Consider the following 12,260-nt stretch of genomic DNA (forward strand, 5'->3'; position numbering starts at 1 on the left):
ATTTTGCAGAAAAAGCTTCACATATTACAAATTGCAAAGTCTACCTATCAATAGCATTCTTCTATTACAAAATGACAAAAAAAAAATATCAAATCATACTTCTCAAAAAATCTAACATTTAAAAAATTAATCAAGTTACAGTTTTAGGTTTTTTCTTTTTCCTTATCTCCCACATGGTATTTCTAGTATTTAAGAGTGTATAATTTACAACACAAAAGTAGTGTATCTTGCAACTAATTTACCATTATGTTCCAAGGAAGTCTCCTTCTATTTAGTCCACATGTAACACCTTTTGTTTACCCCACCTATTAGATATCTAGCAGTTTGGAATCAGTGTCATCTAGCTAAACTGTTTTACAAAGTACAAATATTAACAGTCATCTTACGCATGAGGGATTGTAGTTTTGAAAATATCCAGCATGCAAGTACAAGTTTTATCCCAGATTTCTAGGGTAAACTTTTCACCATTTAGGATGACAACATTCTCCAAACAGTTTGTACCAGACCGTGCCAGTTGTTCATTGTCTGGAAAAGACAAACAGTGTATTTGTTTATTCACACTCACCATAGTAAGATCTTAACATTGTTTAACATAACTTGGTACAGTCTTACCTTGCTGCACACACCAGTACAGCTGTGCAAATATATCATCCAAAAGAACATCACTAAGTACTTCTAAATACTGTGTGAATACATCACATATTGCATAAAGTGCATGATTGCAAGTAGTTGTCATCCATTCAGCTTTCTAGGAGGAAGAAAAAAAAAAGTTATAACTTTAAGATGAAAATTTTTAGGATACACAACCCTGCAGGCAGATGGATATACATATTTACTCAATTTGAACTGCTTTCTGTATGTCAAAAGCCCCAAAACTCAGAGCCCCAACTTCTTTGCTAACTAGCAGGTTTAAAAAACTACAGAAGCAGACAAATAACTATTCTTAGAGACCAGATTATAGGACAAAACTTAGCATCGTGAGATACTGAGTTTGACATTAAACTTAGCGTCTAACCCTAGTTCAAGAGTTTAACACCATGCTAAGTCTTCTGTGTTTCTTCTAAGTATTTTCCAGGGAATAAAAATTTAGAAAGCCAGACATGTCCTTCTACAAACAGTCAGACAGAGCCTCCAAACAGTTGACAACTTTCATTAAACTTCTAATATTAATATTTTACACATAATTTACATTAGCAAGTTTATTTCTGTTTCACATCCTTGTCAGGACAGTACCTGGTCCTGGTTTGCAGGTGAAAACCTGTTTGGCTGGTCAAAAGGGTGCAGTGAAAGAACAGTGCTGGTTTTTGGGTCATTCCCCCCCTGCCTTTTTTTTAACCCTAGTCATCAGAAAGTTTTGAACTAGCAGAATTTACTTCTTATTGTGACTTCGCTGCTGGTTACAGGTCTCATTCCACTGAGCGTGCTGCCATTAAATGGTGTCTAAGGTTCCAGACTCCCTATGTAAAAGCTGGAGTTCTTACAAACCCTAGATAAATTGCATTTTATGCTATTCTTCTATTGTTGTGTAAACTACTACAGTTTTTACACACATGGTTTAAAAAAAAATAGTGACAGGCCCTCCAACAGAATGCTAATAAAACAAAATAAGGCTACTAGAACCACAGGTCAACCATGCAAGTTTTGAGGTTTGCCTTAAATTATTTAGTAAGCTAGATTATGATCAGGTTTTCTACTGTAAATACAGATCTCATGTAAATTATCTTCCCCCACTTTTTTCACCTCAGTTTGCTGTTCTGGCAGTTTCATATTGTCAAATATCCTGAAGACAATCCGAAACAGATCTTGCCACCAGTGTTTTTCGTAAGTATGGCCGTATGTCTTCATTATTTCAAACATTACTGTTAAGCCCCTGAAAAGAACGAACAGCATATATTAAGAATTACAAAAAAGACATGCACTAAACCAAACATGTCCAAGTGTAACAGCAGTAACGAACTCAAATACTGTTAAGAAGATTATACATTGGTCTGATGTGAATCTCCAGTACACTAAAATTAAGCAGAAAATCATCTTGTTTAAAAAGCACTTAGAAGTCATAGGCAGTAGCCAGAAAACACTTTTGAGAACTGTGGTCATTTAAAATAGGAAAACAACTTCTTTACAAAGGACCACAAAAATAAAGAAACAAGTATTTCTAGGTAAAAAATACAGACGTCTAAAAATGAGTATTAATCTTCACCAGATAAAGGGAGCCCAAATGCACAGCTCGCATATAAATGTGTACATTTAAAATTATTTGTATACACCCTCTCACATTTAGCATCAGAACTGCAACAGAACATGCTTTTTGGGGAAAAGCCATATTCAAGGAATATAAGCAAGTTTTACATAAAATCAGAGTACAGCTTTGCTTTTTCAACTGTTTCTGCAATCCTCAGCTACTTAAGGGAATCATGCTATAAAATCAATTTTAAAATCTTCAATGTAAGAATGATGGGCAGGCAGGACTGGGGTCATGAGTTTTAATTAAAACAAAAAAAAAAAGATTCCAACAGAATTCTACTGTTGGAGTCCACTAAAACAAAAACTACTTACTGCAAGGAGTGTTTTACATTTGTTTTAAACAGAGCAAAAATGCAAACATGACATGAGGATTAACCAGGTCAACTATGACAAATCACTAAAATGGAGCAAGTAACAGGTGCATATATCATGGAATCAAACATCATACATTCATATTTACTAATAGAGAGGATCAGTATTGTCACTGGTATAATACAGATTTGGATAGCAAACCGATGTAATATCTTATGTAAAAAAAAAAAAGGGGGGGGAGGTTTAATGCATATTGACCATCTAGGGTTGACCTTCCTCATTAAAATAACGCTCACTTGTTATAAATATTAGGAAAGTTAAAAAGTTGACTTTTACATTTTACCATGTTCTATGCATAAACTACCTCCATCACATCTGACTATTTTAAATCTGGCTGTTTTAAATAGTTTACAGGTTCTATAATAAATGGAAAACAGTCCCTATTTTTAAATTTACTTAACCTGTAATTTATTTTCAAATGAACTATTTAAATAGTTCTTACCTTTGTGATTTCATGGCTATTCATCCTAAACAGGCATTACTTGAATATTTAAGGAAATGTAATACTTATTTAACATAATGCAATCACAACCACACAACATCATTTATTATAACAGAAGATAAAAATTTCATGTGTAAAGAACACAGATTTGATTTCTATATTCTAGCATCTATTTAAAAGGTGTTTTTAAAGAGTATGGTGCTCCCACAGTGATATCACCTAAATTAAATATGTAGGTAATTTTACAGGTTAAGTTTACTAAGAGACTTGTTTCTTTTAAAAAAGTGTAAAGTAAGCCTTTAAAAATTTGAATTACAAATACTGATTGTTACCTGGTTCTTACATCTAATTTGCATCTATTGATGATACAGGACAACTCGAACAGAATTGGAAACCATCCTCGCACCCATACTCTGTCTTCAGGAGCTACATTCATATCATCACTTGTGTATTCCTTGAATGCCTGTAGAAGACAACAGAGGGTTATACAGTCATAAGTGTTTTATTTTGAAGTGTCAAACTATTTGGAGTGTAAATAACAATCTCTGCTGTATTAGTATTACACTGTGATAATTCAGGTGAGCTGGCAATCAAAATAATAATGAGAAGGTGAAGTGTTTTTCAAATTTTGCTTAGTATATTATGAAAAATAAACTAAAAAAAAAAAAAAAGATGATACATTCAAGCATCAGTTTTTGCTTGCAGTTCAGTCTGAGTCTCTTACTCTCTTTTTACAGAGACAGCACTGAAAATGAGGATCTACTACATTTTGAGGATACCAAGCATTTTTGCTTATGTCATTATCCATTCTATACAACATTTCTCAGTAAGGAGCAGAGCTGATTTTCAGGAGCTCTCAGGAAACTAGCCACCAGCTGAACTGGGTGGATAGGAATGGGGAGGGGGATAAAAGAAAAAAAGTAATTGCTAATACTTTCAAAGCCTGTGGCATTTTATATTCCTATCACTTCTGAATAAAGTACATTTCTCATTGATCTCTGAAACTTGAAGGGAAGCCAATAAGGTTAGCATGAGTATTTTTTTTCATTATAAAAGCACTATTGATTAAAGCACTTATAATGTAGTTAATACAGATTATACCTGAGGTCTATCAGATACATATTTTGCACAGTGGCGAATGAGGCGGATCGCTTCCATACTGGTATCTGGAAATGCTGCATTGCAGGCAAATTCAGACAAGCACTTTACTGCATCCTGGAAAGAATCTATGGTTGCTGGGAAGTGTTTTTCAAACACAATTGCTGGAAGAATAGCATGAAAAGAAGAAAAAAAGTGTCATGTTTTATAATCTATTAATTCTAATATGAACACATTGTAACAGAAGTTATTAGAGACAGGTTTATTGATTGGTTCTGTCAAATTCCTGGGCAGTAATAAAAATTAAAAAATGAATGCTCAAGGAAACAAAAAAATCACCTAGAGGACATTCTGTTTTGACAGTAAGTATCTAAAATAAATAAAGGTAGTGTCTAAAGGAGGTAAATTTAACAGTTAAGCAAGACAGAGCAATAGGCTGACTGTTTAACAGTAGTCTGTGTGATCAGAGCTTAAGAGGGCTACATAAAGTAGAGTTACATCTACAAAAAGGACTTCTTTCAGCAATATGGTCCTGTTGCCTTGATTTTAAATAATCACTTTTGAGGAAAAACACATTCTTCATCAATGCTGAAAAAGTTTTAGGAACTTTCAGAGGTTGAGAGAGAATAAAGAGATCCCTTATGGCACTTAAAGGCTGAGATCTACATTAGAATGGGAAAAAACCCCAACAAACAAACATAGTGCCACCTAGCTCAGCACCTTCTCCTGAACAGGAACACAGACAAGCACAATTCATAAACAAGGAAAAAGACAAGCAAATAACATAACAGGAAAAGGACTACACTTGTTTTTTTTTCCGGGGGGGAGGGAAATTCTTCACTTAAATGAAAATGTAGACATTAAGTAAAATTATCTAAGGCTTGACTCGTTTTACTACAGAATGCTAGAAACAGATAATTATTTTTTTTTAAAGGCATAAAAGGAGACAAGTAACTATAATCTTACTGAATTATTTTCTTAAGTATTCTCCCAAAAGATTGGTTGAAAAGTGTATAACACTGGTTATAAAGCATAATGCCGGCTTTACTCTGCAGGCTGTAGAGGCAACAGATAGACAAAGCTTCTCAGTCTCTGGGAGTCACATACACTTTCATCATGTCTGCATATCATCAATACTCACTGACAATGTGTCCTGTAGTCTGGAATGCAAGTTCCACTATACTTTCATCCTGATCTGAGGCTGCCAGATGAAATACTGAAAAAATATTTTTCCAGCCAGAACGAATGTTAGCAGCTTGGGAATTTACCATCTGTGCAATACACCGTACAACCATGTCTCGAATAGTAGGAGACCTAAATTAAGATAATAAACAATGATCATTTAAACTAAATTACATAATCAATTAGAAAAGCATCATTCTCCCATCAACTGCTTCTAAAAAAGCAATTTGAAACATTAATTGCAGAAGTTAGTGCTTAAGATCCCAGGAAATTCAGTTAATTGTTTGTTATTACCTGTTTCTCTTCATGATATGTTCAAATGGTCTTAGGAAGTCCTTCTGGAATCGGAAATTAGCAAGTTCACCTTTTTCTAAGAACTTCATTGACAATTGCCTTAATGAGTCTACTGCAAAAATAGCTACATCTTCATTGGGATTGCAGCCAACCTGATAATGTAGAATGGAAATGTATAGTAAGCTTGCATCAGAATTCTTATGGATTCAGCTCAAGCTGCTTTTACATTTGATAACGGAGAACTAAGCAGTACTGGAAAATTAACAAAATTAGATGATTGCCAGTTCCATAAGCCACATTGTTAATGCAGTTCAATAATCCCTAACCAATTCTATTTTCTACATTATATACACTAGCATTTAAAACTTCCTAAAAATAAGCAACCTGTCTAGAAAGACTTCAACATGCTGTATTAAAAATGCATGTCAAATATTCACCTGATAAATAGCCAATTTAGAATTGAACAGAAAACCTCTTATCCCAAGCTTCACAGAACAGCCCCAAAAATTACAACACATAACAAAAGGTAGCCAGTTCTAGACCCAGGTCACGATAAATAACTTACTGTATACTGCTGTTTCTACATTTATTATATTGTGTACTTTTGCCTTCTCACAGGCCTTTCCAGCTTTACAGTTTTTGCTGTGTTTTAAGCTACTTATACAGGACAGGAAAGACAGTATAATTCAGATAAGCACGTGCTTTTCCAACAAATCTCAAAATAAAATTTATTTTTATCAGTAATTCAAGGAGTATGCAGCATAATCATTAACAGGGATACCTTATTAAAATGATCTCCAATAACTTCCCAGATTCTAGACCACTGTAGCCTTATCCGGCCCATGTTGTAGTAAGAAATCTCTACTATCTTCTGCAGACTAAACATTCGAGGGTGGGTAGCAGACAGCAGTTCATCCATAGATACAGCACAAAGCCAGCGAACGAAATCCACTGTTAAATGACCACAGATTTTAATGCGGTATTTTTCCAAGATTTAAGACAAAGCTGCTTTGTAGTTTACGAGGGGTGGGGAGAACCAAAAAACCTACCAATAGCATTTCCATCCAACCTTGTAGATCCCGTAAATATTCTGCAAAGTGCAGTTTAAGACATTGTTACAATTTATTGAAAAATCATCTATTTAACATGTATTCAATAATTTTTTAATATATATACCCCCAACTTATTTATTAAAAAACAACTAGTAATTGTGGAAGAATACTGAGCTTTGAAAAAAAAAAAAATTTTAATTACTTCTAATATTTAAAAATAACTCACAGAATCATGCATGGAAACTGGGAGGTGAGCATTGTTCCTAATACTACTCATTGACAGTGACTGATGAATAACGTCAGTAGTTTATAAACTACTCAGCCCTTCTCCAAATACAGAAGTCAAACTTCTCCAGAGCGCACAATTCCTATTTGCCATGGCACAGATACTTGAAACACTTCCCATTAGTAAGTGGAAAGAAACACTGCAAACCTGAAGAGCTATTATGTGTTTGACATTAAGTCTCCTGTTCGCTTGATGTGATTTTACTGCAAGTCAACTTTCACTGAACTGACATCGATCTTGCTGCCTATGCTCAATCACAGAAACACTTGTAAGTCTTCCTAATGATACCCCTTTGTGACTGACAATTTTGACAACTATTAAGAAAATGATGGGATGCTGAGAGCAAGATCCATTAACAATGCAGTCTGATCAGTACTTTACAATATAAACAGGGAATCTTTATGATATGTACTGTGCCTGATCAAGGCCTGTTATGATAAATATGAGTCATAGAAAGGAAGAGTGGAGTAATTTTGGTAATTTCAGACATCTACATAACCTAGAGGAAAGCAGGGAGTCAGCAACTACATTTAGGAGGTGTTCCCTATACTAAGGTAAAATGAGATTTGCTATCTGTTACTATATATAGCAAATCAAGATCCACTGGACAGTACAGAAGTCTTCATTCTGCAGCTCTCCTGTAATAACTTTAAATCAGTAAAAAGGCTTCTTGCCTAATCTTTGTTCTGTTCCTTTCTGCAAAAATACCCCTGCTCCATAAAAAAAAAGAAAAATCCCACAAAACTGAAAAGCACTTTAATATGGCAATATTTATCTAGTCTTTTCCAAGCAGGGATGAACTAACAGTGTCCTATTATTAGCACAGGGTATTCAAACACTGCTTAAAAAGTTTGAGATGGCAACAGCAAATTTAATACAATACCTGTCTACAGCAACGACAACACTTTGGGAGCTAGTTTCACCAATGGATTCCTGAATACTTGCTATCTGCTTCCAATCCACGTTTCCACCAACTACAGTGAAAAAAAATTGAAAAATAGGTAAAAGATAACACAGAGCTGGGAAGAAAGAGGAAGAGAAGTCATGCCACTAATAGTACAATTAGTTGTATTTTTCACAAAAAAGAGATGTACATTATTAATTTCCCTTACATAAGGGCAATGGGCATCTCAGTGAACAGTTGCATGCTGGTCTAAGTCCTAATTCGCTAGATTCTCTATCCATGTATAAACTATATTAGTCCCCAAAAATTGTCCACATTTTGAACAACTGCATGAATAGACGCAAGTGAAAAAAATTCAAAAGCACAAGAACCACTTTTTTTCTCTCCATCTTTCAGTGGATCTTTGGTAATTCCGCTACTGCAAACACACCACATACGACAGAGAATGCTGCACAGAGAACTTTTCACACTTTTATTAGCAGCAAGTGAGTAAATCCATCTTGATAGGTTTTCTTTTTAATCATTCACAGAGAAGAGTTCTCACCAAAAAAGCTACATTTCAAGTACAGCAAAATTATCACCTAACAACAGTGAGAAAAATCTGTAAATAAAAATAGCAATATTTACTTTGGAGGCTAGAAACTGTAACCCACAGCCAGGAAAGCTCATGTTAAGAAAATGCTAACTTTACAGTGAATTGCTGAATTTTCTGAGTAATTTCTGAAGTTTCTGGCAATCTCTAAGCTCCCCTCCACCCCCCATCAAAAAAAAAAAAAAAAACTTGCAACCATTCTGGGCAGTTCCACCTACACTGTATTTAGGGGTTCTTTTCCTTAGGCAGACTGAAAGAAGGCCAGCAGTTATGTTCTCAGAGCTTTGCAGAGACAAAAATTTTATGGAATCATAGCACAGTTTGGGTTGGAAGGGACCTTAAAGATCACCTGGTTTCACCCCCCCACCATGGGCAAGGACACCTTCCACTAGACCAGGCTGCTCAAAGCCCCATCCAGCCTGGCCTTGAACACTGCCAGGGAGGGGGCAGCCACAGCTTCTCTGGGCAACCTGTTCCAGTGTCTCACCACCCTCACATTAAAGAATTTACTCCTTATATCGAATCCAAATCCACCCTCTTTCAGTTTAAAACCATTACCCCTCATCCTATCACTACACTCCCTGTTAAGAGTCCCTCCCCATCTCTCCTGTAGCCCCCTTTAAGTAATGGAAGGCTACTGTTGTGGCCACCCTCAGAGCCTTCTCTTCTCCAAGCTGAACAACCCCACCAATTCCCTCAGCCTGTCTTCATAAGGGAGGTGCTCCAGTCCCCTCATCACCTTTGTGGCCTCCTTTAGACTCACTCCAACAGATCTATGTACTTCTTATGTGGGGGAGCTCAGAGTGAAGACGACATTCAAATGTGAAGCATGCACACCTGAATCGTTTTTTAGGCAGTAAATGAATAAAAGGGGCTTTGGGATTTGTTTTGCTTTTTAAAAAAAAACAAAAAAACACACACTTCTAGCTTCAGCAATAAGAGTTAAGGCTGCTCTTGTGCATGTATGATTTTGCAAGCAGGTTTGAAAACTGAAGCTTCTGTGTCACCACACTGCAACTTCACTGACTCTACTTAAACAACTATTTTCCTGTAAAATATGTGTCTGTATATATGGACATATGCACTATGGGTTCTTCAGAGAAATTCAAGTTTATAGGAAGGTGGCTCAAAAGCTATAGTTCCAAAGGATACTTCAGAGTGATCACAGAAAGAAAATTAAAGTATCTACAACACAGGATTTGTGGATAAGAGTGAAAAAAATAAGACACTGAAGAAAATGACTATGTTCCTAAGTGCATGCCCTTAAGCAGCTGCCCCTAACTGCATGAAAACCAAATTCCTTTGTTAGGCCTTTTACTATAAGACTGAAGTGCTATTATTAAAAAAAACCCAAACCAAACCAATCCCCGCCAAAAAAGAAAATAGTTAAGTTTCCATAAGTGCACTGTAACAAGCATTCCAGAAATGCAACTCAGAAAGAAACATTTTATGCATTTTGGCATAGACAGTTTTCCTTAGAAATGCAGCTGACAGAGGGAAAAGTCTTTATGAGCTGGATCTACACCAATGACTAAGAAGCATGATTTAGAGACACCTGACTACAGTTTACATTCTTGAGCTACTAGGACTTAAAATTTTTAAAGGCCAGTCAATTCAGCGAAGAGAAACTGCCAGCATTTGGAAATAGCAAAGCTGGATGGGTCATCAGGGAACACTAAACTGGAGGATACGTATTAGAAGGGCAGAAAGAATCTCAGTATATGAGATGCTGGCAGATGCACTGGTTTCCAGGCATAAGGTTTCCCTTCAGCAACTCCTGGCAAGGTGAGTGGAGTATATAAAGGCAGGCCAAAGGAGAGCATAATGGAAAGGACTGATTATAGAATAACTGAGGCAAACGCAAAGCCAGATGATTAGGACTAGCTGAGGTCTAAGATCAGGGAAACTAGTAAAATAATCATTACTCCACAAAAAGAAGAGTTATATGAAAAACTGAGGGAAACAAAGCTTTTGCTCAGATGCGGGTGAAGTTGTTCAAAAGGCAGGAGATACTGGCATCATACTAAAACTGCAACTTTCCAACAGTCAAATGGAGTCTGGTAAAGTACTTGGTGCACTAACATTGCAGTATTATTAAATCTGGTCACATCATCATCAATCCATTCTTACTTGGTCAGTTATATTTTAATAGAAATTAATAATGTATTATTTTCTTATGTTTCCCACTCCCATCATAGCAATGATACTGAAGAAAGCAAACCAAATATTCCAGAAATAGGAAGAGGTCTATTCAAAGCCTAAGACAGTTTTACAAGGACTACTTCATGATCTCATCTCCAAATCTCACAGTCAACAATAATGAAAACAAAGAACAAACTTCAGTATCTGTCTGAACAGAGCCAGTTAAATGAAATACTTCATATCTGCATTACTTACCCAGTCCCAGCCCCACAAATTCATCAGGTGCCTGATCTTTTGTTCCAGTAAAAGAACCTTCCCTGCCACGCACTGTCCCTGAGATGTAACGAGGTTTTACTCCAGTTCCTATTAACTGTGCCAGTTCAAGTTGACTGATGCATTTCAGAATCTATTTCGGAGAATAAAGAAGTTGTTTATCAACAAAAAGCAGTTTGAAAGAGTAAAACCAAAAAAACCTTAAAATATTTCGGAAGATCTTTAGAAGAAAAAAATCTAAACATTCAAGGTCAAACAAGTATTTCTGTTCTGTCTAAAATTAATGTTAATTTAAATACTATTGGATTAGTCTCAATTTTCTCACTTGAACATGTTTTGCTACTTTAAGTGGCTGCATAATGTGCAATTCTACATAATACATGTACAAAAGTATATACTTGGCATTTATCTAAAAATCACTATGTATGCACAAACAAGTACACCACTGTGTTCAAAAATCAGCGCACGTACTTTCTTACAGTTTAAGTACAAATGACTCTTGTACCTCATGCCAGGAATTTCCTAAATAGTTTCCATCTGTATGAGCCACGGTGATCAGAGTTTTAATTGTGTCAATATTCTTCTGCTTCATTTCAGTAATACCAGAACTCACTGTAAGTAATGTAAATCTTGCTAACGCTTGGACATAGGCATCTCTTTCAAGCTATGAATGGAAGAAAAAAAAAAAAAAAAAAAAAAAAAAAAAAGAATTGTCTTTTAAGTATTTTCTCAGCTTCTTAGTACCATCTGTGATTTCAGCAATTATATCATTTACTTTTCGCTTCCTAGAACTGACTTTCCAAATCATTCTACATAATCACAATATCTCATGTTCTCCTGTAGTAATAAGCTTTGGGATAAAATCAGGCTCCTCTATCCAGGAACATGAAGTGTAACGTCTGACAGCATAGAATGCATAGGTTGTTAGGTTTCTGGGTTTGGTCTTTTTTTGGGAAATAGGATGCTGTTTCAAAAGAAACGTGGCTTCTTAGCTATGTTTTTAATATTCTTGTACTATACTTGGACCTACTCTGAAAATGCTGCCTTAGCAGACTCTCAAGTTGTAGGATGTTTTTGGCAACAGAACCTAAATAATACATCTAAAAGGCATGTTTTGCCAATTTCACAAAACTGCTCAAAATGTATTTGTTTTAATCTACACCTTTTGGAGCACTTCAGAAGTTTGTGAGGTGAGACTGTCATGGGTGGGTAAACAGCAAGTAACCTGTAATCTAGGCAAATTAAATCAATCACACAAAGAATAATTTTCTACATGTAGGTACCTAATTTTTATGTGTAGGGTATCTATATATATACACCAAAAGAAACTCCTTGGATTTCACATGAACCCATTACAATGGTAAAAAGGGGATTACAGT

At 35.6% G+C, this 12,260-nt stretch overlaps 1 protein-coding gene across 1 annotated transcript in view; it reads right to left on the reverse strand.

The window, feature by feature from the left end:
• ARFGEF1 (ADP ribosylation factor guanine nucleotide exchange factor 1) overlaps window positions 1-12,260 on the reverse strand; it is a 90,852-nt gene that overhangs the window by 12,667 nt on the left and 65,925 nt on the right. Inside the window, exons 21-32 of the mRNA XM_026842262.1 lie at window positions 11,387-11,545; window positions 10,864-11,014; window positions 7,854-7,944; window positions 6,682-6,722; window positions 6,414-6,583; window positions 5,633-5,784; window positions 5,298-5,470; window positions 4,160-4,320; window positions 3,391-3,521; window positions 1,741-1,870; window positions 613-748; window positions 387-525 (exon numbers count right to left, since the gene is read on the reverse strand). Of these exons, the coding sequence (XP_026698063.1) occupies window positions 387-525; window positions 613-748; window positions 1,741-1,870; window positions 3,391-3,521; window positions 4,160-4,320; window positions 5,298-5,470; window positions 5,633-5,784; window positions 6,414-6,583; window positions 6,682-6,722; window positions 7,854-7,944; window positions 10,864-11,014; window positions 11,387-11,545 (1,634 nt within the window). The remainder of the gene's footprint in view (window positions 1-386; window positions 526-612; window positions 749-1,740; window positions 1,871-3,390; window positions 3,522-4,159; window positions 4,321-5,297; window positions 5,471-5,632; window positions 5,785-6,413; window positions 6,584-6,681; window positions 6,723-7,853; window positions 7,945-10,863; window positions 11,015-11,386; window positions 11,546-12,260) is intronic.

Source organism: Athene cunicularia (assembly GCF_003259725.1).
Source record: "Athene cunicularia isolate RWA chromosome 2 unlocalized genomic scaffold, athCun1 chr2_part1, whole genome shotgun sequence".
Taxonomy (NCBI): domain Eukaryota; kingdom Metazoa; phylum Chordata; class Aves; order Strigiformes; family Strigidae; genus Athene; species Athene cunicularia.